General features: G+C 41.3%; 2 protein-coding genes and 1 non-coding gene across 11 annotated transcripts in view; all 3 read left to right on the top strand.

Annotated features, from left to right (window-relative positions):
• Window positions 1-676: 676 nt before the first annotated feature.
• On the top strand, window positions 677-5,746 carry ZBTB6 (zinc finger and BTB domain containing 6). 5 transcript variants are annotated; one of them, XM_005299415.5, is made up of 2 exons: window positions 677-802; window positions 1,419-5,746. In XM_005299415.5, exon 2 carries the CDS (start codon window positions 1,428-1,430, stop codon window positions 2,709-2,711), a length of 1,284 nt encoding a protein of 427 aa, XP_005299472.2. In that variant the 5' UTR covers window positions 677-802; window positions 1,419-1,427; the 3' UTR covers window positions 2,712-5,746. The 5 variants fall into 5 exon arrangements, with proteins under 5 accessions (XP_005299472.2, XP_005299471.2, XP_023962030.2 ...); XM_005299414.5 differs by having other exon boundaries at window positions 738-867; XM_024106262.3 differs by having other exon boundaries at window positions 764-870.
• A 1,089-nt stretch (window positions 5,747-6,835) lies between these two features.
• The window catches only part of RC3H2 (ring finger and CCCH-type domains 2), a 43,607-nt gene continuing 25,635 nt past the window's right edge, over window positions 6,836-24,807 (top strand). For 2 of the 5 annotated variants that reach the window (XM_065572567.1, XM_065572570.1), the window contains exons 1-9: window positions 6,836-7,005; window positions 13,682-13,951; window positions 14,691-14,987; window positions 16,717-16,834; window positions 17,964-18,197; window positions 19,173-19,348; window positions 22,344-22,544; window positions 22,985-23,117; window positions 23,373-23,491. In XM_065572567.1, coding sequence (XP_065428639.1) covers window positions 14,757-14,987; window positions 16,717-16,834; window positions 17,964-18,197; window positions 19,173-19,348; window positions 22,344-22,544; window positions 22,985-23,117; window positions 23,373-23,491 — 1,212 coding nt within the window. In that variant the 5' untranslated portion in view covers window positions 6,836-7,005; window positions 13,682-13,951; window positions 14,691-14,756. Of the gene's footprint in view, window positions 7,006-7,931; window positions 8,317-13,681; window positions 13,952-14,690; window positions 14,988-16,716; window positions 16,835-17,963; window positions 18,198-19,172; window positions 19,349-22,343; window positions 22,545-22,984; window positions 23,118-23,372; window positions 23,492-24,807 lie in introns of those variants that run through there. The other 3 variants (XM_065572569.1, XM_042854411.2, XM_065572568.1) reach the window with 3 other exon arrangements.
• On the top strand, window positions 22,769-22,884 carry LOC112059733 (small nucleolar RNA SNORD90). Its single transcript, XR_002889001.2, has one exon. It is a non-coding gene; the product is annotated as a small nucleolar RNA SNORD90 (small nucleolar RNA).

The following is a 24,807-nucleotide window of genomic DNA, read 5'->3' as shown; positions in this document are numbered from 1 at the left end:
CTGTAGCTAAATCTGTTGTTAGTACAATGCGGTGAGAGCCTTAGCTGGGAAGCATTGTAACGATGCCAATGCTTATTCTAAACTTCCCCCTAAGCCCCTTGCCTGTATGTGTTTTTCAGACATAAGCAAAATGGCCCATTTCTACACAAATTTCATTTGAATGGGCCTAAGACTCGGCTGGCTGCAGGAATGTAGTAGACCACCATAGCCCGCAGGCCCACCGGGAGCAGGGCTGCCAGGCTGGAGAGGCAGCCGTCACCCTCCAGTTGTAGGTGCCCACCGATGATTTCATGACCAGCTGTGACGCTTGGCTTTTGCCTGGTGGAGCCACCGCACCTGAGTGGGCAAGTGAGGGGGCTGTGGTATGGGGGAGGATCCCTGCCGGGTTCGTAAACCCTCCAGCTACGGTAGCCCCTGGCAAGGGAGCGGGACTCACCCCCTCCCGTTACACACACGTCTCCCGCTGGGGGGAGGGGGGCTCGTCCCCCGGTGTCCCCGTCCCCGTCCCCGTCCCCGTCGTGGGGGATGATGGGGCCCAATGACTCCGCCCGGAGGCTCGTGTTGCCCCACCAGTCTGTGCGTCCATGAAGGGGACAGGCACGGCGGAGTCCGAACGGAAACACATCCGCCTCCAGCCCGAACCACTTCCGGGCTCCCGGAAGCCGCAGCCCTGCCGCTGCCTCGTCCTATTGGGCAGGGGAGGCCGGTAGCTGGGGTCAGGGGACTGATAGAGCGCTCCACAAAGATCTCTTCCGGTGGAGGGGGCGGGACTTGGGAATGTGCTTCCGGTTCATCGGTTGCGGTGGGTAGCGCTTGCTCTCAGGGCTGCCGCAGCCGGTTCGGGGCTGAGGAACGTGGAAGGAGAAGGTGGTAATCCCGGAAGGGGGAGGTTCCGGCTCCGGCGTCTCCAGCCGCCTTCACTTGGGCCTAGAGCCGGAGCAGCTCGGGAGGGCGGGGGCTCCTGCGGGTTTGGGCAGAGAGGAAGCGCAGCAAGGTCTGGCGGCTGGGCTGGGCTGGGCTGGATGGGGGGCGTCGTGCAGCTGCGAGGGTGGCACTGCGACGTAGGGCTCGTAACCGTTTTAAATAGTTTTCAGACCCAGCTGTGGCTAAGCCTGGCTACTCCTACTTGTGTCCACGGGCTCTTGTAGGCACCGTGCTGAGAGTAAGGGTTAGATATGAGTGTTTTATGGGGGAGCCCTGTCTAGACTGGAATACAGAACCAGGCCAGTTGCAAGCCCCTAAGTAAGCTTTTGAGCCTTACTCTGCATAAACACTATTCAGCACCGGTATATGCAGTGGCTTTAAACTGCTGATGAAATCGTATTCAGTAAATATCAGATTGGAAGTTTGAGACAGTGAAAGCTGCATCCAGAATGATATACTTGAATTGTAACGTTTCTGTTGTGCGTTTTCCATAGGTTGTCAACATGGCTACGGACTCAGATGTGCTGCATTTCCAGTTTGAACAGCAAGGGGATGCTGTGTTGCAAAAGATGAACCTCTTGAGACAGCAGAATTTATTTTGTGATGTATCAATATATATCAATGACACTGAGTTTCATGGACACAAAGTGATTTTTGCTGCCTGCTCCACATTTATGAGGGATCAGTTTTTGCTCAGTCAGTCGAAACAGATGCGAATCACCATATTGCAGAGTGCTGAGGTTGGCAGAAAGTTACTATTGTCTTGTTATACTGGTGCTCTCGAAGTTAAAAAGAAGGAGCTTTTGAAATATCTCATTGCTGCAAGTTACCTTCAGATGGTCCACATTGTAGAGAAATGTACCGAAGCATTGTCTAAATATCTGGAAATTGATGCTTCTATGGAGAACAGTAATCAGAACACAGAGAAATGTCATTCCTCAGACACTGAGCTGAGAAATAAAGATGACAATTTGGATAAAGACTGTGAAATAATTGAAATTTCTGAAGATAGCCCTGTTAATATAGAATATAATGTAAAACGGGAGCAAGGGGATGCCTTACAACCTGCAATGCAAAGTTTAATATCGGAAAGAAAGGACATGAAAACTCCAGAGATTTCCACAGTTGAAATAGGATATAAAGATGATGAAATTTGTATCTTCAGAATGGATTCCATGAGCACAGCCAATGTGGAAAATGATCATTTTCCACAGCCTTGCACTTCCTCTAAAACAAGTTTATATTTTCCAGAAACACAACATTCACTGATAAATTCTACTGTTGAGAGTAGAATTACAGAAGTGCCTGGGAATCATTTTCAGGGCTTTGTCAGTGACAATACAGAAGGAACCTCGAGTGTAGTGAGTGGGTTTCAGAGTCTGGAGGATTCTGGTTATTCATGGCGGCACCAGTGTCCTAAATGTCCCCGAGGATTTGTCCACCTTGAAAACTATCTGAGACACCTAAAAATGCACAAACTTTTCTTATGCTTACAGTGTGGGAAAACATTTACACAAAAGAAGAATCTCAATAGGCATATCCGAGGGCACATGGGCATCCGCCCATTCCAATGCATGGTTTGTCTGAAGACATTTACTGCTAAAAGCACGCTTCAGGACCACTTGAATATTCACAGTGGGGACAGACCTTACAAATGCCATTGTTGTGACATGGACTTTAAACACAAATCTGCCCTAAAAAAGCACTTGACTTCAGTTCACGGAAGGAATGGTGGTGACAAACCAAACCTTGACACAATTACACAAATCAAAATAGACTATGATTAGTGGATCTCTGGATAGATGTAAAGACGTGCTCTATTTAAAATCCTGTTGTGGTGAAATGCCAGGTGTTCACCAACTCTTTATGTAAGGGAGACAAGTGCAAATAAATATCTAATTTTGCTTACTGTATTGAAACCTAGTATTGGTGCAATTGTTTAGATAGTGTTTGCTAGTTGAAGGTAAATGGCAAAATATCGGAACAAAATTTGTGCTCCTTTACAGGTACGCATGGTACAGATAAAAGACAGCTCTGCAAAACTTTTTCTTCTAAAAGAGAACTCTTTGTGCTTGTCTTTCACACTTCCTCCTCCCATTAGAGGACAGTACTTATTTGAAGGACCCTTGATATCTCAACGAGCTGAAACCTGAACTGTTTCTTTCCCAACCTTGAATAGAGTGGGGAAGGGGATGTCAATACCTATTCAGGGAGTCAATCATTCCCACTCAATTGAGCGTTCTAAGACCGATAGTTCTTGTTTCAGTCTATGGTGAGGTCACTTTCCCGGTTCACCAAATCATTGGCTCTTCTAGTAGAAAGAAGTCAGGGCCTATTCTATTCTATATAGATTTTTCTACCACACTCATCGAATCTGATTCTCAAGTGTGTAGTTTAAAAAAATAAAAACAGGAAAACTCTCTAATGAAGCTTTAAAATTGTCTTTATAAATAGAGGAGCAGTAAAAGGCACAAACAAACACACTATTCAGTTCACTTTTAACTTAATAGGGTCTCATTTTATTCATGTTCTAAAGTTTTCTAACAATCTGACAGCTTTGTTCTCACTGATACAAATTGTTTGGTTGTACACTTGTTTTAGTAATCAAACTCTAAATTAATTCTTTGTCTTCTGATTGTATTTTATGTTTGTCTTAGTTTTGTAAATCTCAGATGTGTACTGCTGCTGTGAAAATCTGAGCTACAAGCTGTCACATATTAGGAATCTATATCTATTTGAAAGACGTTCTTTCTGTATAAGGAGCAGTTTGGACACTGAGGACTCTTCAGTCTCTAATTGTATGATATTGTAAAACACTTGTATGTGCCTGGGTAGATGTGTTACACTTCATGGTTTTACCTGCAGGCATCAAACTGCCCTATAACTCAAACTCTTTATCTTGTGCCTGTCCTTGAGTGGCATATATATTTCTTCCATTTAATGTGCTATAAATAAAGACTATATATAGTTATTGGAGTGGAATAATGCCATTTATTCTAGATCCTCTTGAATTAGAAAAAACAGTGCTCTTTCTTGTGTATTTATACCGCATAAGGATATATTTCCACATTGATCTTATGTCAATTGCAAAGGGATATCTTTAGTTAACCTCCTGTATAGCTTGTAGTACAAAAGCCACTCTTTTGGGTTTCACTCACCAGACAATTAGGTGTTGTTTGTGTGCACAATATATACTGTGTAACTTACTATTATTCATCTATAGTAGCAATGTTCAACTGTACTGATATGATGACTGCTCTCTACTGAAACCCCAGTTTTGGCAGGTTTAATACTTTAGTCATTTTACCTTTGTTTCAAGATGAATTTGTAATAGGTTCTTCACTTGATAGTTAGAATCATGCTTTGAATAACTGATTTACCAGTCACTTATTACAATGCCTAGAGGTCTCAGCTGAGTTCAGGATCCCATTATGCTAGGCACTGCACATGAACATCAGAGATAATTCCTACCTCAAAGGGTTTGCAATCTAAATAGATAAGCTAAAGGGTGATAGGAAGTACTGCTATCTCTATTTTACAGATTTTTACAGTACCCTCAGGGTTACTGAGGCACAGAGAGACTAACGAAGAACATGTTTCAGTTCATTTTACATAGTGTGAAGTAGTCCTATTGAAGTGAATTGGTGGACTAGTCAGTGTGTAAAGTTAAGCATGTATATAAGTCTCTGTAGGAATGGGACCCAAATGATATGCCCAAGGAAGGCATAACTGGCCAACTGAAACAATATTCTGAGTCCCAGTCTAGTGCTTTAAGCATAAGACATCTTTCATCTCTCTGCTCTTATCCAATATACATAATTTGGACAACATTGTTCTGGCATTCTTAACTATAACAATTATACTTGCCAAACTAAGGGTTTGGGTTTTCCTTATTTGCTGGACACTGATGCATAATGAATTTTGCAAGTTTTAAGTTTGAAACATGGCTGTTTTACAATTGTGATTAATTGCTTTTTATGGCATTTTGTTAGTTTTGGTTTGTATTCTTTGACTAATCTGTGTTTGCAGTCTTGTTGACCTTGCATTTAGTGGTGGGTGTGAGGGTCCCTCACATAGTAACAAATGCAAAGGATTCATTTTTGGTTTTGTAAATGTTTTATTTTGTTAATGGTAACATTAACGGTTCACCTGACTTCCAAAAACATACTTACTCGGTATTCTTGGTTACTGTATTAACAAATATTAACGTGGGTGTATGTACAGGTTTATATCTAACTGTTCATTTGTGCCTGCAGATTTGCACACTTTTTTTAAAAATCAGTTCCTTACATGTTAGGAGATGTCAGAAAACATTGGAGAACTGTATTAAACTAACAAATTAAGGAAAACTTGATGCTCCTTTTAAATTGGACCCTTTATAATATTGTAGTATAGAAGTTAAATGTATTGTGCTGTTGTGGGGCAGATAGAGCCTTGGTTTGGCTGTCTTTGGGTTTGTTCAACTAAAATGCCTTTCTGGCAAGTGCATGAGTCTCAGCAATATGAATTCAAACAATCATTGCCTGATCTAGGTGTGTGTTACTCATGTTGTTTCCCTAACTGATAAAGGGGAAATAGAGGTTATGATCTTGATATGCACCTTCTGTGTGAGGATTGGTAACTTTTGTTCAGCTGTTGTAGTGCATGTACATCTGAGAGGAAGCTGTGTGTACCTCTTCAGTGGCTAGAATTTCTTACTTGATGAATTTTGTTAAAGAGAATTGGACTCAGGCATATGTATGCATACAACTCCCCTTGTACCATTTTTTTAAATGTAACCATTTGCTCTATTTATAACATAAATAAAATGGAATGGAAATAAGAGGCATTGTTTGTATATATACACACACAACATTGAGGAAAGTCATTGAGTCTGAAACTGCCTTAAAGTATTGAATATTATGTTAAGAAACTCTCCATTTATTTCAGAAATTATTTCTGACTCCATATTCTAAGCACATTCTCAATTGCTAATCATGTTGGGAACCACAGTCTTTGTTACATACATATATAATCACCTTTTGTGGTAGTCTATAAGATAAAATGATTTATCTGATCAAAGGATGCAGAATTTATACTGCGTCAACCTTTATTATAGCTCTTTAAAGCTGGAAATGGCCTACTTAATTATCACGGGCCTCCAGAAGCATAGATGCAAGAATGTAGCAAAAAACTGAGGTTGTTGCAGACCTTTTCTGAGATGTTCCTGATTGAAGTTTCAACTTACAGAGTAACTGCCCTGTAGAGCTCTTCATTGTTATACAGTGCAAAGGGCCTGCCTTCTCTTTCTGTGGGGGGAGAGAAAGCAGGCATGGCTTCTTTATTTCCAGTAACACCGCTTTTGCTTTTGGTTTCTGTACCAGGTTATTACTGAGGAGGAAAAGAAGGCCCTAGCCCAGTAAACAAACATGGCCAACTTGCAGCATCAGTACCAAAAGTCTTCATGATGCCTCTAGCTGCAGCCTTCGGTTCTGCTCCTGAGCTGTATTAATACAAGAAAAGCTTTAAGCAGAAGCAGGGCTACAGCCTGCGGGATAAACTAGATTCTTGTTCCCTGCCAGTGGAGTCTAGGGCTATAAGTGCTAAGGGAGAGAACTCATCGCACTAGCCTGCTGCAGTAGTGGGCCTGGCTGCTACATCTAGGCTGTGATGCTCTCCTAGGGGCGGGGGAAAGGCTACCTTTCCCATTTAGCCTCTCCATGGTACTCCATGCCTCCATCCTGAAGGGGAGAGCTGGGGCTTGTCTGTTCCATCAGTCATGTCTATGGTTCCCCAGTCCCTCCCCTCCAGATCGCCTCCCACGAGGCACTAGGGCTGCGGCTCACCCAACCGGAGTGGGACTCGCTGTCACGTGATGCGCGTGAGGGGGGCGGTGCCAGCCTGGGCTCCCCTCTCACGTGATCCTGGCAGCTCTCGCGATAGTAGCGGGGCGGAGGGGTTGGGCTCCCGTCTGTCACCGCGATGAGGAGGCGCCGCCGAGGCCCCCGCTGCTGCCACCGCCGGGCCGCTCCGGGCTGCCCGCCCCATGGAGTGTGAGAGGCCGGTGCCGCCTCCTGCTCCCGGCCCGGCCGCGCCTCGCAGGTAGGGCCGCTCGGCGGGCGGCGCCTGGCCAGGGAGAGCCGGGGGCCGGGCCTCGCTCGGAGGGAGGGGGCCCGGCTCTCGGCGGGGGGCCCGGGGGAGTAGCTCCCTGGGGGGAGAGAGCCAGGGCGCTTCTGCAGCAGCCCCCTCTCCCTTCCCCCGGGTGCCCTGCGGCAGCGCCGCGGCGGAGGGTCTCCTAGGCCGGGCCCCTCGCTCGGGGTGGGGCTGCCTGCTCGGAGGAGTGGGCCCGTCAGCTCCTTCCCCGCCCCCTCGCTGTCAGGGGCGCGCTCAGACACACCCCCCCCCCCCCCCCGGGCCCAGCGGCGGGTGCGCTCGGCAGCCCCGTTGCCGGGTGGTGGTTGATCTCTGTGTGGTGCGGCTGGCGGCCGGGGGGCTTTCACCTGCCTCGCTCTGGCTCTGGCTCCGGCTCCGCTCCTGGCCAGGCTGCTGGAGAATCCCAGCTGCCATTGGGTGGCTCCTGTGCGGTGAGCTTGGGGACCGTTCCTGAGGGCCGGGTGTCTGCATTGCAAAGCCATCGCCACGACTGGGCTGCACGCAGAGGCCACGGATTCCGGGGGGACATGGACGGGGCTACGCTCCCACCTGAGGCCGTGTCTCAACTAGCATTCTCGTCTGCTGTTGCACCTCCACCAGTGGGACCACTAACATATACAGACCCTGGGATTTTTAGTCACTCCGCCAACTAACCCTGCTCTAGGAGGGCTAGACATCATGCCCTCTAGTGTGGAGGGGAGTCAGTCTGATTGCATGAGTATTTCCACTCTTACTTCCTCTTGTGGAACTGCACCTGTGGGGAAACTTGAAGAAAAATAGCAGTGTAGACAAGGCCCTGGAGGTGGTTCCATCTGGTTATGCTTGATGCAGGGTGCTTAGTAGGCACACTCACCTTGCCTCTTCTCTTCCTGTAGAAATATTGAGGACTTTTAAGTACAAGAGTCGGGAGGAAGTTTAGAGAAGAACCGCAATATGACTGGTTGGTAGGAGTATTGATTTAGTAGGAAGGATTAAAGGAGTTAAAGGGGGAGATGCTTATGCCTAGAAATAAGCTAAAATTAAGACCAAGTCCACACAATATCAGGAAAGATTCTGGTAGCAAGATCTAGATGTCTTTTTTGAGCCATATGTGTTCTTTAGATGAAGAAGTTGGGTCTCACCATAATTTGGCTAGTTTTGTAGCCCAATTTATCCTCTTCATATTGGTTAGAAAAATAAACCTACATTAGTGTAATTAATTATCATTAAGAGGAAAAACAGATGATATAGAATGTTAAATGAGAACATACTAGTGAAATTGTAAGTAACCATTTGACCCGGATAGATCTCTATTTGACCTTCAGTCTTTTTTTGTTTAAAAGCCATCACTGGAAATTTTAGAGTTTAAAACATATACTGCTGGCATGCTGTATTGTTGCATTAAACATTACATTCTTATTCTTAGTAATTAACTATGCTTTCCCTAGATCTATATGCCTTTCTTATCTAATGTGAACAATATTCTTCAATATTAACAAGCTTTTTCCACAAGTAGTAGTAATTAGCATTTCCATCTTGTATGGAATAGTACAGCTCCATGCAAAAAATAAAATTCTGTCAACTTAATGGCAATACTAGAGATTGCTTAAAGTGTAATTCTGTTTGGTCTTGAGTATTGATCTTTTCTGACTTGGCTGACTTATGGCAGAGGATGTAAATATTTATATCTAACGTGCTTTCTGGAAAATCAACGTTTAGATATAAATAAAATGTAGCTTGCTGCATAAAATCTTATAATTATTAATGACCTGAACATGAATAGTACCTCTGTCTTTGCTTTTCTTATTGGATGGAGGATCCCACTGAACATAACTTGTCTCCTTGTACAAGTTTTACTATTCTAAAAGGTTTCTTCATGATACTCCTAGAAGCCCTCTGCTTTCATGAAAGTCAGTCTTTAGGGAATTACTAACTCTTGCTTGAAAAGTTATTTGTGAAATTTGTTAGTGTGTGGGCTGTTCACTTGTAAAAGTGGTGGTTTAAAAGGTGCAACTGGGGAGCATGGGAGAAGATTCAGGATAAACACAAAGAACTGCCCCACATGATCCTTGGTCCTCTGCTCAACCTTCTATATAACAGAAAAATAGCACCCTTTAAGTGCAGATCTACTCTGAAAAGTAACTATAAAAATAGCACATTCTTAATCAACAAACATACTTTTTTGGTATTCAAAATAATCTTCACTGATTTTAGTGACAAATATTTTTGCCATTTTGACCTGTTAGTCCTGAAAACACAGCTATGGGAGATGGATTTTCATCAGGCTTGTGGGAAGGCCAAGTTCAGCTTTCAGTTACACCCCTGAAACCCTCCAGAAAACAGATGTATAACTCAGGGAACATCTTAACATGCAGAATCCTTATTACTAGTGGTGATGCTTGAACAGGAAATAGAGCATCTTGACTGACCTCCTGGGGTGACTAGAGCTCTGGCATTTGCCAAAAAAAAACCTTGTATATGTAAACAGTAATGTTTATCTAGAAGTCAGTGTCATTTTTATATTATATTATACTAGTGCATTACATAGTATAGCCATGTTTCAACGAATAGTCTTAGAAAAAATGTGTTTTTTAAAGTCTTTTTTAGGTACTGGGAAAATAGTAACAGTGTTACAGTTTCCAAATCTTCCAATGGGTGCTTGGCAAAGGCTAAAGTCTAAGTAGACAATTTTATAATAAGTTATGATAGTGATGATCACCGTAGAAACACGCATAAATAAATCTAGGAAAAGTGTTAGAGCAGAACAGAAGACTAAGCCAGGTTTTTAAAAATTATTAGCTCAAGTCCATAACATGAGGAGCCATGAAAAAACTAGCTTCTTGTTTTGCAGTAGGTTGATGTGATGTTTCTTAAATAAAACAAAGGTTTCTTCCTACAGTATGAGTCTTCTGCTTTCCCCAGAGATAAATGCGGGTTTCCAATAAAAAGTCAGATCAGAACAGTGTCTTGGAATATTGTCCTGTACTGGTCATTGAACAACTCCCTTTACATTTAGGCTGTTTCTCAGAAGATTTAAATGTGATGGACATTATGCGATATGCAGAAACAAACAAGTCTGTTCTATCTAAAGAGAATTTATTTTCACTTTGAGTCACCAGAGCTAAAAAATGCAAAGCTATTATTGGGACTGCCCACTTCCACTTCCTGGGTCTTTAATATGAACCCAGTTTCTTACATCTGCATGTGATGGTTGTTAGAGTAATAAATGGAAGACTAAAGTCCTGTTAGGAACTAATTTAATACTAATAATTTGATAACATGGATAATAAGTTACTGAGCTAGACAAGATGCTTTCAACTTTAAGTAACTTCAGAAGGAAGGCTTGACAAACCTACTCATTATAGTCCAAACAAGTGATTAATCTGCTTGCACAGATGGAAAATTGCAATGGATGCCTTGAAATTTGCCCATTTTAAAATCCTATGTTGTCTGCAATTAGCTACTATGTAAAGAACACCTCAGCCTCATAGCATGGTTAAAATCATAGTAAGATTGTTTAATATTAGAACTAAATCCATGTTGTTATTTTTAATGCCTAATGCACTCAATCCTTAATAGTTCAAAGTGCTTAATAGTAGAATTAAAAGTTGGGCTGGATCGAAAATTCACTGAAGTTAATTGACTTCAGTGGGTTTTGAATCAAGCCCATAAGGAAGGTTACAGGATCCAGTAAGCATACCTGAATTGGTTTAAAATATGAGCCCCATATACCATATCATTCCATTGTGAATCCGCTTCACAAATTATAAAGTTTTAAAAAAACTAATGTTTGAAGGAAAGTCGAGTTTACTAATTGTGGCTGATAGGAAAATTTAAACATTCCCTTGCAGGGTTGTGAACTCAAACTCAACAGCATTTTGCTCCTGCAGCAGAAGCAGAAAGTGAAACTGGATTTATCTGAACTAGTCTGTCCTAAATGCAATAGTTACATAATAAATAGCAAACAGTATATTTAGACTTCTAAAATCTTCAGGTTTAGTAATCTAAGATGCTGCTCTTAATAAGATAACAGCTGAAAAATCACATTTTTCTGAATATTTTTACCTACTATTGTTAACAATAAAAAAAAGTACTCGTTTGTTTACTTTCTGTATTTGACAGCACTTTGTGCTTAGTCATTTTCTATATCATGTTTGTGGGTTTTTCACACAGAAAGATCAGGACAACTCCAGGGTAATGAGCAACAAAGGGTCCTGTGGCACCTTTAAGACTAACAGAAGTATTGCAGCATAAGCTTTCGTGGGTGAATGCCCACTTCATCAGACGCAAGACCAGGGTAATGGTAGCATCTGAAAATACTTTCAGTTCGTCTCTTAAAAGAGACTAGATTTTTAAGTTGACAGTTCTTGTCGGAATGATTTTTGGTAGGGCACTTTTTTTTAATTTTGTTCAATTTTTAGATTATTAGAGCAATTTGTTTTTCAACAGAACATCCCTAAATGTGTTCCTTGTCAGAAAAATCGGGTCTGTACAACCATTTCTTTATATTTTTTTAAGAAACTGACTTGATAATTAGTAGACTTTAGTTAGAATCCTTTTTGAAGATACTGGAGAGCAAAAATATCAGAATAGTTGGCATGCGTGAAACGGTACTGAAGGCCTCCTCTGAATATGGCTGCTTGAAGTTTTAGGAGTTGAGAACTTTCCCCAGCTCTTGCTGATTTAATTAGATTCCTCCCTGACAAGAAATCTGAAGGTCAACACATGCTCAATAGGATCCTCATTTATGATGATTAAATATTCAAAATAAGGTCTTAAAAGCTGCTGGTATACTCTTTGAGGAATTAATGTTTTGTTTACATTACGTTCCAGCACAGATCAGGAAAATGACTCTTCGCTTGTACACACTATCACTTACTTCATATAACTTAAATCGCTCAGGAATGTGGAAAAGCCACTTCCTGAGCAATGTAAGTTACATTGACCTAAGCACCAATGTGCACAGCGCTATGTTGGCTGGAGAAACTCTCCTGCCGACATAGTGACCGCCGCTTGGGGAGGTAGAGTAATTATGCCGACAGGAAAGCGCTCTCCCATCGGTGTAGAGCGTCTGCAGTAGCAGCACTACAGCGGTGCAACTACATTGGGACAGCTGTGCCACTGTAGTGATTCTAGTGTGACTAGCCCTTATTTAAAAGCCTGGAAAATGAGTTGCTACTGTTACCTGCAAGCTTCTGAATTAAGTGTGGAGCTAAGCATATATATATATATGCTCTCTGAATAAAGATTACTGTCCTTTGAATCTGTTAATGAGGGATGTGGGAATGGAGACTCGTGTCATGCTAATATCTAGGTTGTATGTGTACTATACTTCTTAAAATTTCCCACTTGCTACTCCAATGGTGGAGATTTAGAATATGTTACCTGTGTTGTCTAACCTGACAGAGATGAAAATGCTATTGGTCACCAGCAACCAGTCTTCACTGGCATTAGCAGTAATCTGTCAGAACCTGTGGTAGCAAGGATGGGAAGTCTTAAGGAAAACATCTAGAGTAGATAGATCCTTTCTCTACAATTGCATTTTTGTTTTCCTACTATTGGATACTCAAGGGTTGAGGGGGACTAAATGGCATTATACATTTAAATTCATAGAGAAATCAGGATGCTTTTAGAATTTTGTTCACTGTTGCTTATTGTACTTTTGAACATTCATGTCTGAAGATGCATGTAACAATAATAACCCTTACAGATATGCAATGTTTTGCCTAAAAAAGTTGTCTGTGTCCCTCCCTAGTAAAGTGTGTGCTTTATAGTAGGGTTAAAACATACTTCACTGTGTGACTATGCTCACTTAGTATTGAAGAAATTGGATCCACATTTAGTGTCAGTGGGATGAGTTCAAAGTTTAATTTCTGCATTGTCTTATATGTTATACAAAAATTAGAAAAAAGTAATTCCCAAATGATGTTGAAAAACTAATTGAAATAAGAACATCTTGTACAAGTATCCTGTTGCTTAAAGAGCATTGGATGCTCAGTGCTAAATAGAATTTCTAAACAGATGGTCATAATTAAAATAAAATTTACTTTTCAAGTCTTATGCAGTGTTCTAATAAGTATTTTAGTGGTCCAACATATACTAACATCACTAACTGAACTGTAGAACAGCCAACAATTGATTCAAAATGAAAAGTTGTTGAATTCAGATGGGACGGGGGAACTGTTGGCTTCCTCAAAACAATAACATTACCTTATTTCCATTTTTGGAAAAGAAAATATAGTATTGAGCCTTTAACGCTTTATAAATATAGCAGTGTAGGGAGTAATGGGAGTTCATCTGTATTTTTAAAAGGAAAAGTGCTAATTGGACAGGTTAATTAATAGCACTTACGCAAACCATCTTTGTTTCTAGGTTTTTGGTAACATCAAAGCCACCAGATAAATTATTGCAGGGTAGTTATGGGTGTGGCTGTTTAGCTTTAACCTTTACAAGCACCTACAAGTTTGATATTGTCAGCATTGAAGGCTTGAATTTAAATAGTTTAGCTGAAGTTCTTAGCTGGAGTAGTCTTTAAATATTTAGGCTTGTTTTCTTTTTATTAATTTTAGATTATCTCAGATGGGATGTGTCTTTCAGAATATATGAGTAAATTTTCCCTTTTCCCTTCAAACATATTTCTACATAGGATTTACATGGAACCTCTGCACAAAGTGAGATATTTCAAAGGAAAGACCTGCTTATAATAAACTGAAGTTGTTGCTTGTTGGATCTATATGGCGTTTTGGTGACATTTCCATATTGTAAATTGGTCTCTATATTTGTACCTTTCCTTGTTGTGGAACCAGCTACAGTGCTATGCTCTGCAAACAATTGTGTGAACAAAGTATCAACTGTGTAATTGCCCCCAAATACCTGGATTTCCAGTACAGCAGAGATCTTTCTGCCACAGACTTACGTACGTGGAGTTTCACTGTTATAAATATGAGGTAGCGAATGTGTAAAATGCAAATAGAGAAATGTATGCCCCCGGAAGCAGTCCTCTGATGGGCTGTTACAAGGGAGGTGATGTGAGCACAGAATTACTCTCCCATTCCAGCAATAAATATTTTTTACTACTTTTAAGAAACAAAAAATGTAAGCATATAATGGATTGTATTTCTAAAAAGCGATGTTTATCCTGACACCTGTTTAAATTTGAACAAGATCAGTAGGATGAAACATCTGTGATCATGTTGCACTCCACTTTATATGATAGTAAAACAAATATAATATTTCTTTGACTTCCCACCGCCCTTCCATTATTAGGGAGTGGTGTTAGTTTTTGAAAATTGTGAACTTGATTTGTATCTGAGGTTCTGCCTTTAACCTTTCATGTGTCAACCAATGTTTTTCCCTAAAGTATTTGAATTCCATGAGTATACAGGAAACACTGATGACATTTACTGAAGATAGGCTCACAACCTGGATTAGTGTACACTAGCTAGCAGAATGTGATGGGATTATTGAAATGTTACTATAGATTGAGATAACGGGGGAGGGGGATGGATTCATTATATGGGGATTTCAACATACGTTTTTTTGGTTTTATTTCATAAAATGTTAAAATTTTGCTTTTTAAATTAAATACTAATTGTAAATGACTGCAAAATGTTGTGTAGAAACTACCGTACATCCTCTGTTCGTTCACTTTACAGCTGCCAAAATACGGGACAGTGAAATAATGGTCTTCTAGTCTGCTAAACAAGCGTCCAACTTCCACAATGCCTGTGCAGGCAGCTCAGTGGACGGAGTTTCTGTCCTGTCCAATCTGCTACAATGAGTTTGATGAGAATGTGCACAAGCCCATCAGCTTAGGTTGCTCACACACTGTCTGTAAGACCTGCCTGAACAAGCTTCATCGCAAAGCATGTCCTTTCGACCAGACTGCCATCAACACAGACATCGATGTGCTTCCAGTAAACTTTGCACTTCTCCAGTTAGTTGGAGCCCAGGTATGGCTTAAGGAGCTATTTACTTTTTTCCAACATTACCATTTACATTTTACCCTTGCAGCAGGAATACATCCTCACTGTTCCAATCAAGGAAAAGAAAAGGTCTGACCTTTATAGCATCTGAAGGCCTGTGTACCCTACAAAGACAATCACAACAAGGGACCAGGTTACCAGACAGCTGTCCCTTGTCACCACTAAAACAATATTTCGTCGTCTTGTGTAGACAGGACTCTATTATAAGAGTGATTCTGTAATGTGCCACAGTTCTGGACAGAATATGTCTGTAAAATGATTTTTTAAGAGCGTCTTCCAATATGGTTGGGTGTATAGCTGTGTGAGCTTGTAGATAAATGCCTCCTGGACCTAGAGGACAATCAGAAGTGTCATTAGAAAAATTAATTTGCAGATTACACTCATTCATCCTTCGCATTGGGAACTAGTTGAGTCAAAACCTCATGTTACTTCTTACATTGAAAAGAATCTGACCTCTGAACCCAGGTTCAGACATCCATTCTTTTGAAGCACCCATGATGGCATTTAGGTTGCACTTGAGAGAGTGTCTCATCAACTAATTGAATTAGAAATTTTTCCCTCCAGTGCCTCATAGTGGTGGCACAGGAATGTTGATAAAGTCCGCATCGCACTTGAAACTTGTAAGTAAATAATCTGTCTCTCTTGTGGCCTGTCACATGTGTTTTCAAATTGTTTTTTACCTTTTTCAAGTTAATAATTCTTCAAAAGAATTGGGGTGCTACCTGCAGAGGATGTATTTTATTGTGAGCTGCTTAGTGCGTTGCTTATTTTAACTTGTCATCCAGACAGATGTGATAACAATGTGTATATTAAAAAAATCATTGTGTATGTTATGGAACATAGTGTCATACACTAGTTTGTTTTCCCTTCTCAACTCCATATATTTCTTTCATTCTCTATTGCTAATATAGTGTTTGTAATAGTCACCTTGTCTGCCTATTGCAATCTCACTTCCTCTGACTGCCCGACTTCTCACAGTACATCTTAGCTTGTTCAGTACATTGTAACTAAAATCCCCTTTGTTTTCTGCCACTCTGACCAGATCATGCCCACGGTGAGTCATGCACCAAGTTCAGACTCACCATTCTTCCCTTCAAGGACTGACTGCATGCTGTGCTTGGCTACATTTCTGTCTCTAATTTCTCCTTGCTCACCTTTTCGTGTTCTGCTCTTGGCCAGTTAATTGCATCTGGTCACTTCCTTGGTCTCCTACAAGCAACTCTGCACTTCTTCTCATGCTGCCTCTATGCATTGATCATCCTCCCAGGCCCTGTGTACCATGCACCTTACCTTTCAAATAACCTTTCAGAGGTTAGTTCTTTCAGCTGGTCTTCCATCACAGTCCTCCCCTCCTGCCCTGTTTTCCTCCTTAATCTCCACATTTTAATGTGTCAACCCAAAAACGCCACAAGAAATGTGCTGTAACAATATCATAATAATATCATAGTTTTTCATCACCATAACCATCATCCTCTATAATCCCTTGCTGTATTGTGATTATTACATTCCAAACACCTTGGGGTTGAACCTGTCTTTCATTTCTTTGTGAAGAGCAGTGTTATCTATGAGAGATCTATGGTGTTATATAATTAGCAATAATGATGCTCATACTGTGTTAAGGTGAGTAAGGCAGGTCCTGTGAAAGATTATGTACACTGGCTACAACTCCCTTTTCTTTCCTTTGCAATTTTTGTAGGTACCAGATCATCAGACAGTAAAGTTAAGTAACCTAGGAGAGAACAAACATTATGAGGTAGCAAAGAAATGTGTTGAGGATTTGGCACTCTACTTAAAGCCACTAAGTGGAGGAAAGGGTAAGTTGTCTTAAAACTCTGCAATTCTTGGTATATCAGACAAGCTTACTCTTAACAGAAGTATGTTCTCTAACTGGTTTCAGGCTGTGAAGTGATAGAACAACTATCTTTCTGGTAACTTTTCCTTTATATCTTTATTGGTTCATGCACATCTGTGGTGCTTGGTAAATAACAGTCTAGTACAGGGATAGGCAACCTATGGCACGTGTGCCGAAGGCAGCACGCGAGCTGATTTTCAGTGGCACTCACACTGCCTGGGCCCTGGCCACCGGTCTGAGGGGCTCTGCATTTTAATTTAATTTTAAATGAAACTTCTTAAACATTTTAAAAACCTTGTTTACTTTATATACCACAATAGTTTTAGTTATATATTATAGACTTATAGAAAGAGCCCTTCTAAAAACATTAAAATCTATTACTGGCAAATGAAACCTTAAATCAGAGTGAATAAATGAAGACTCGGCACACCACTTCTGAAAGGCTGCCGACCCCTGGTCTAGCAGCTATATTGTTTTTGCTTTTGAGGGTAACTAATATTGCTTTTCATTTTATAATGTTCCCACCTAAGCATAGGAAAGGAACCCAAACTCTCTTTAAGCTAGACAGGGTGGTTTGGTTTGACATAATTAGATTTTAATTTAAATTCCTTTATTAGTCAGCTATCTATGTATGATTGTAGTGACAAGGGATGGACTGAAACAGAGAAGTGCCAGAAAGCCTTTATGGTGATCTGCAGGGAACTGAGGAATGTTCTGTAGTCCATGTTGAAAGCTGCCCGAAGGGTTATACGCTCCAAAAGTGAGGTGGGGATCCTAGATAAAACCTAAAAATGGCATGGTGGTATCAAACATGGCACAGAAAAGGGGCATAGAGTAAAAATAGACCAATTTAGTACAGATCTTGATAAGCAGTGGGGGGCTGAGTGGGAGATGCTTCAACAGCAAGGATCAGTACTGTTGGATCAACGTTGTGATGGTGAGTGGCCTCTTAGGCTAAAAGTGTTCATGATGGGATATGGCATTGTTCTGTGATTTAAGCCTATACTAGAAATAGTTGTTTGCCTTTCTCTTAGTTGATCAATCTGTCTTCTTATTAAGACTTAGTTGACCATTTACCTCTTTCTTTAAAGGAGTTGCTAGTTTGAATCAGAGTGCCCTGAGCCGTCCAATGCAAAGGAAACTGGTGACGCTGGTGAATTGTCAGCTGGTGGAGGAGGAGGGTCGTGTTAGAGCCCTGCGGGCAGCACGCTCACTTGGTGAAAGAACTGTAACAGAACTGATTTTACAGCACCAGAACCCTCAGCAACTGTCTGCCAATCTCTGGGCTGCTGTCAGGGCACGAGGATGCCAGTTTCTAGGGCCAGGTAGGACTCTTGCAGAATGGATCTGTCTGTTTCTTTTCTTACCAGGAAGAACATTTCTTGGGAGTCTTGTCATTGCAGTTTGGAGGTAGATGTGCTCTTGTTTTCCAGGTTTATGGGAAAGAGCTGAGGGGGCGGGAGAGAAGGTTGGTTATTCTAACCAGTATAACTCTTGGTTTTATTATGGTCTATCCCTAGATACTGCAGGGAAATGTTCCACAAATCTCAGCCTATTATAAATAGATGTATTTTCCTTATTGTCTGTAGCCCAGTACTGTTATGTAACATGCAGATAGTACTGAGCACTATGATTAGTGCATAGGCACAAGGTTTCTCATTCAGTTATGTTTGCGCCTATATCTTAAGTCATAGAGTCCAAAACCACCAGCCCAGGTTGCATGGTAATACTGTGCTACAAGCAGTTAAGTTATAATTTATGGCTTTGGACTCTTTGATATAAACCAGCTGTTATCAGTAAATTGATGCCAAATTGAGTGCAGGGTTCATCAGAAGATTCTGTTTAAGTTGGCAATGCCACGAACTTGTAATTCTGATGGGTAGTTCTAATATTCCTGTGCCATTCCTACCGCTAGATTTCATGCAGCTTCCTAGTATAAAATTGGCAAGCTATATGAAATGACAAAGGCTGAATGTTGAGACTGCAATGTAAAACCAAAAGTTAAAAAGCGCCAATATTATTGAAAACAGGGAGCCCTGAATCATTCTGTCTTCTTTTAACTGGAACCACTTACTGCATTTCAAGCATTTCTGCGTACTGCTTCATATCTGGACTAGCAGATTTCTTAAAATGGGGCAAGTTTTCACTGACTGTGTTTTGCTGTGGTTGTTTTGTTGGACTAAAAATAGTTAAGATATATTGTGGACAAGAACTCTCAAACCAAATGTTCCTGTGTATACTGTTAATATGTGGTAGTCTTACTTTTCTTATGACTATTTTTTTTTTACATCTGTTTAAAGCTATGCAAGAAGAGGCTTTGAAACTTGTGTTACTGGCACTTGAAGATGGCTCTGCGCTCTCAAGAAAAGTTTTGGTACTTTTTGTTGTGCAAAGACTAGAACCAAGATTTCCTCAGGCATCAAAAACAAGCATTGGTCATGTTGTGCAACTACTGTATCGAGCATCATGCTTTAAGGTAAAAGATTGGATAATTTAAAATGAAAACTTGCTTTTTATTTTTTGCAACTTAATACCAGTTTTATTTTTTAAAAACTTTTTGATACATTAGCAATGTTTAGCATATAGTTCTGAGGAACAATATGGCATGAATATATTTCACCTGCAACATGCTACTCAAATTCAGATTTTACCCAATCTAAAGATACAATGAAGCATCAAGAAGTGATCTAAAAGCAATTAATCATCTAATCCAGGGGTCGGCAACCTACGGCACGTAAGCCGATTTTTGAGTGGCACGCAGTTCCCTGACGTAGTCCCGGCCCCCAGCCCCACTCAGCCTCCCCGCCCACCGCTCTCCCCTGCGGGGGCAGGAGGCAGAAGCTTGGTTCTGCAGCAGCCAAGCTTCCCCTATCCCCCTCTTCTTCCCCCAGCGGTGCTTTCCTGCCCCTCCTCCTCTCCGTCCCTGCACCAATCAGCTGATGGCCCTAGCGAGCGGCAGCGTGCACACAGCTCCGTAGAGCAGGCAGAGAGAGGTAGGGACGGAGCCTGGGGGAAGGGGGTGGAACAGGGCATATCCCTTCCAGCCCCGTGCCTTGAGCCGCTCAGGGCAGGGGGCTGGGAGCACTCCCATGAGCCGAGCACCCCAGCCTTCTGCCCTGCACCCCCACACTCACAGCCCTCTGCCCTGAACCCCCCCCCACACACCCAGCCTTCTGCCTTGCACCCCCCCAGCCCTCTGCCCTGAACCCCCCACCCCAACACACACCCAGCCCTCTGCCCTGCACCCCCATACTCCCAGCCCTCTGCCCTGCACCCTCACACCAACACACCCCCAGCCCTCTGCCCTGCACCCTCACACCAACACACCCCCAGCCCTCTGCCCTGCACCCTCACACCAACACACCCCCAGCCTTCTGCCCTGCACCCCCAGCCCTCTGCCCTGAACCCCCCCACACCCCAACACACACCTGGCCTTCTGCCCTGCACCCCCCCAGCCCTCTGCCCTGACCCTTGAACCCCCCACACACCCAGCCTTCTGTCCTGCACCCCCCCAGCCCTCTGCCCTGACCCTTGAACCCCCCACACACCCAGCCTTCTGTCCTGCACCCCCATACACCCCAGCCCTCTGCCCTGACTCCTGAAACACCCTCTTCCCCCTCCCTCCCCCTCCCCCCCCAGGTTTGGGGTCCCGGCCATAGGCCCTGCTCAGCCCGCTGCTGGCCTAGGTGAACAGAACCCCAGGCTGGCAGCAAGCTGAGCAGGCTGGTGGCATAAGATCAGCATTTTAATTTAATTGTAAATGACGCTTCTTAAACATTTTGAAAACCTTGTTTACATACAATAATTTAGTTATATAATGTAGACTTATAGAAAGAGACCTTCTAAAAATGTTAAAATGTATGACTGGCATGCGAAACCTTAAATTAGAGTGAATAAATGAAGACTCGGCACCCCACTTCTGAAAGGTTGCCGACCCCATCTAATCCCACTAACTATAGTCTCTGCATACACAGAGATGGTGGGATTGAAATATATGGAGAGTGAATCTTAATGCATTCAGTACCGATGCATCCATTATAAAATGGACATGAAATGTTTAAACCTCTCAATTATTATACCATGCCTCTTTTTCCACTGAATGCTCCCAACTCTTCGTCTCTGAAGAATAAGAGATCAGGAGTAGGAAGTGAACTCTGCCTTCCTGTATGGTAATGTAGAGCACGATCATTAAGAAATTACTTGGCCCAGAAAGGCAATAAAATAATATCAGCTGACAAAGACAGTAGTTTGTTCTGGACATCTTTGATAGAATATCAATATTTGATACAAAAGCTCTTATGTTCGATGACATGGGAAGATGGTTAAATTTTTATTTCAGCATATACGCTAGGCCTTCTATCAGAAATCATACTTGATATACACATAATGTAAGCAGTAATTTGATTTGTGACCCATTAGCAATAACACCTTTTCCCCCCAAATAAGATTTGTTGGATGTTTTTCTGGATAATCATAATAAAATGTGTATCACATCTTTACTTTACTTTTCTTTTTATAAAGATGCAGTGTTGCACATGAGTTAAAGGACTAGGAGCCAGAACTTGTGGGTTCTATTCTTGCCTGTGTCACTGATGCAATTAGTGACCTTGAACCAAGATATTTTGCTTTACTGTGTCTCAGTTTATCTATCAATAAAATGGGATAATACTGACTATGCCAATATTTGTGAGGTTTAATATGTATATAAAGTGAAGTGTGATCCTCAGATGAAAGGTGTATGTAAGAGCCAGGTATTTTTAATACTGTACTGATACTAATTGTCTTTCTGTAAGGTATACTCTAAATTATAGAGTGCACTGCAACTTTTTGATCATCTTTCACCCTCCCCTCCCGCCCCATATTTACCAATTAAATTCTGAATTTTGCCTGTCTCTCTTTGAATTGTCTTTTAACATTGGATATATCGAAATGATAGTGGAACTGAAGGTCTAATCCTATAGCTGTATATCCTGCAAACCACATCATATCTTCAAAGACTTAAGCAAATCCAATTTCTGCCTTAGTTGAAGTGATTGGACTCGATGTCATGTCCTCATAATGACTATCTATACAACACTGGATTATCTGGCTAGCCCGCAGTAATGCTAGTACCCTGCAGGGGGATGAATAGTTGAAAGAACTAAATGTTGATTCTCTATACAAAGGGTTCTCAACCTTTTTCTCTCTGAGGCCCCCCCAACATGCTATAAAATCTCCATGGCCCACCTGTGCCACAATAACTGCGGTGGGGCTTCGGATTTCTGCCCTGGGCCACAGTGAGTCTAATACTGACCGTGCTTGGAGGACCTCCTGAAACTGCTCGCGGCCCCCTAGGGGGCCCTGGACCCCTGGTTGAGACCCAGTGCTATAAACCACAGCACACTTGTTTATACATCAGCTGGACTCTGATCGACTCTGCTGTAATTAAAGAAATATGAAGTTTCTAAGCATTGTTGAATTCTTGTTTTTAGGTCACCAAAAGGGATGAAGATTCTTCTCTGATGCAGCTTAAAGAGGAATTTCGGAGTTATGAGGCTTTGCGGAGGGAACATGATGCCCAAATTGTCCACATTGCCATGGAAGCAGGACTTCGAATATCACCAGAACAATGGTCTTCCCTCCTTTATGGTGACCTGGCACATAAGTCACACATGCAATCCATTATTGACAAGGTTCGTCAATGGGATAGATTTAGTGTCCTTTTCTTGGTAGATTTAACAGTTAAAGGGTATAATGCTGAAGCAGTTTTTAAACTATAACCTCTAATTTTAACTAAGTTTTAACATGACTAGAAACTAGGATAGCTGTTTTTTCATACGTAATCTTTATGTACAAAGCCCTTTTCAGAATGTTTAGTGTTTACAAAAGTCACAGAGAAGCAGTGCAAAAAAAAATCACTTATTCTAGTTTTGTGTCTTATGATGAAGCTTCATAGGGCAGATTCTGAGCTGAGAATTGTAATCTCTCACCACTGATAATTACTATATGCAAGCTGAAGACACTACCTATATCATTTTGGAGCCCATCTCTCTTGAAAGAAAATGAGAATACTTTTTCTGTTAAAATGTCCAGTTTATAGAATGAAGAGCATTAATGTCACTTTTATTTTCAGCTCCAGTCTCCAGAATCATTTGCAAAAAGTGTACAGGAGTTGACAATTGTCTTGCAACGTACAGGTGATCCAGCAAACTTAAACAGACTTAGGCCTCATTTAGAGCTTCTGGCAAACATAGATCCTAATCCAGGTATGTGAATGGTGCTAATAAATGTAAAAAAAAACTTTTTCCATTTTCTTATTATGAAAAATATAACTATACTGGCAATAAATTCTGTTTCTGCTCTAAACCGTTCCCATCAATTGATGTTTTTAAGCTGCTGTTCAAGATTGTTTCCTCTTAATCCTTGTATTGGGTGTTTCTGGTGTAATATAAAAGTTGTCTCATTTAAGACGATGATATTGGAATTATTGTTAAAACGTGCTTTAAATTTATCAATTGTAGATGCAACTTCTCCAACATGGGAGCAGCTGGAAAATGCAATGGTGGCGGTGAAGACTGTGGTACATGGGCTAGTGGACTTTATTCAGAACTATAGTAGAAAAGGTCATGAAACACCACAGGTGACTATATTTAATTACCACCTGTATTTCTGAGTGTTCTGTGATGCTTTAACAAAAGGTCTTAACTTATTTTGCAAAATTAATGTTGATTTAAAACATTTGTAGCCTAGTCAGGCTTTCCATTGCCATGAAATAAAGTAGGATTAATATCCCAGGCCCATGTTCCCTGAGCAGGGAGCATCTAATGCCATTCACCAAGATCCCTTCTAGCCAATTAAAAATAGACATTGATTAATACCATAGAGAATCCAATCCAATCTTCCTTTTGTAGGAAAAAGGAAGGTAGGTAGGTATCTATTTATTAATACACTACTTTAAGGATAGACTTGGGTAGAACCCTTAGGGTTCTAAAGAGTGCATTAGGACCTTTTCTGATTGACTGACTGGCATATTAAAACAAGCCAAACTTATGTGATGTCAGCTTTAGAGTAGACTCCCTGCACACGGTGTCTGTAGTCAGTAAAGTATACCCACAAGGAACACTTGATTTAAATCTCTTAGTGAATTTTATCTGTTATGTGTAATCTAAAGCTATACTGGGAGTATTTTAACCTTTCAGACCCCAGTTGTGCCACGTTAGTTAGCTCAATACTTGCTCAATGAGGTTTCTTGTCTTGCTTAATCAAGACAATTGTTATTCTGGTATCTTTTTAAACAAATGAAGAAAAAACATACAAGAAATATTAAAATTATAAGAACTCCATAGTCAAGGTGTGTCCACCGTACATAGGTGATACAATTTACTTGTAATGGGCTCGTTATGCAATCTTTTTATAAATATATCTTTTTAGCCCAATTGATTGTGTTCGATCCATTTTTACACACACACACACACACACACTTTATTTGTGTGTGTGTGTGTGTGTGTGTGTGTATATATATATATATATATATACACACACACACATAGCATCTTAAGTAATCGCCATCTATTCAAAACTCTCCCCTCCATCTAAAACTACACTGTGAGCCAGGATCAAGGATTTCTGTATAACCCAATCATAAGAACCTATATCAGGTAAATCACACAAAGGACCTTTGTATATAAGTAACAAATAGCTGCCAGATCTTAACAAGATAGACCATAAGTGCTGATCACTGCCTTTTTGCGTTTCAACGTTTTCTAACTTAAACTTTGCCATTCTTCCAGATTTACATTGTCTTTCCCACCCTGATGTCTGGCAGTTTTTCTGTCTGTGCTACGTAAAAAATGTGAATTGATTGTTTCTCAACCTTACTTAATGCTAGATTCCCTGGACAGATGGAAAAAAGAGGGAAAATAGTGCAGCTCATTTGACTAAAGAGCACAAGAAATT

Source organism: Chrysemys picta, chromosome 18, assembly GCF_011386835.1.
Source record: "Chrysemys picta bellii isolate R12L10 chromosome 18, ASM1138683v2, whole genome shotgun sequence".
In the NCBI taxonomy this organism is placed as follows: Eukaryota; Metazoa; Chordata; order Testudines; family Emydidae; genus Chrysemys; species Chrysemys picta.
This window is presented reverse-complemented; position numbering and strand designations above follow the sequence as displayed.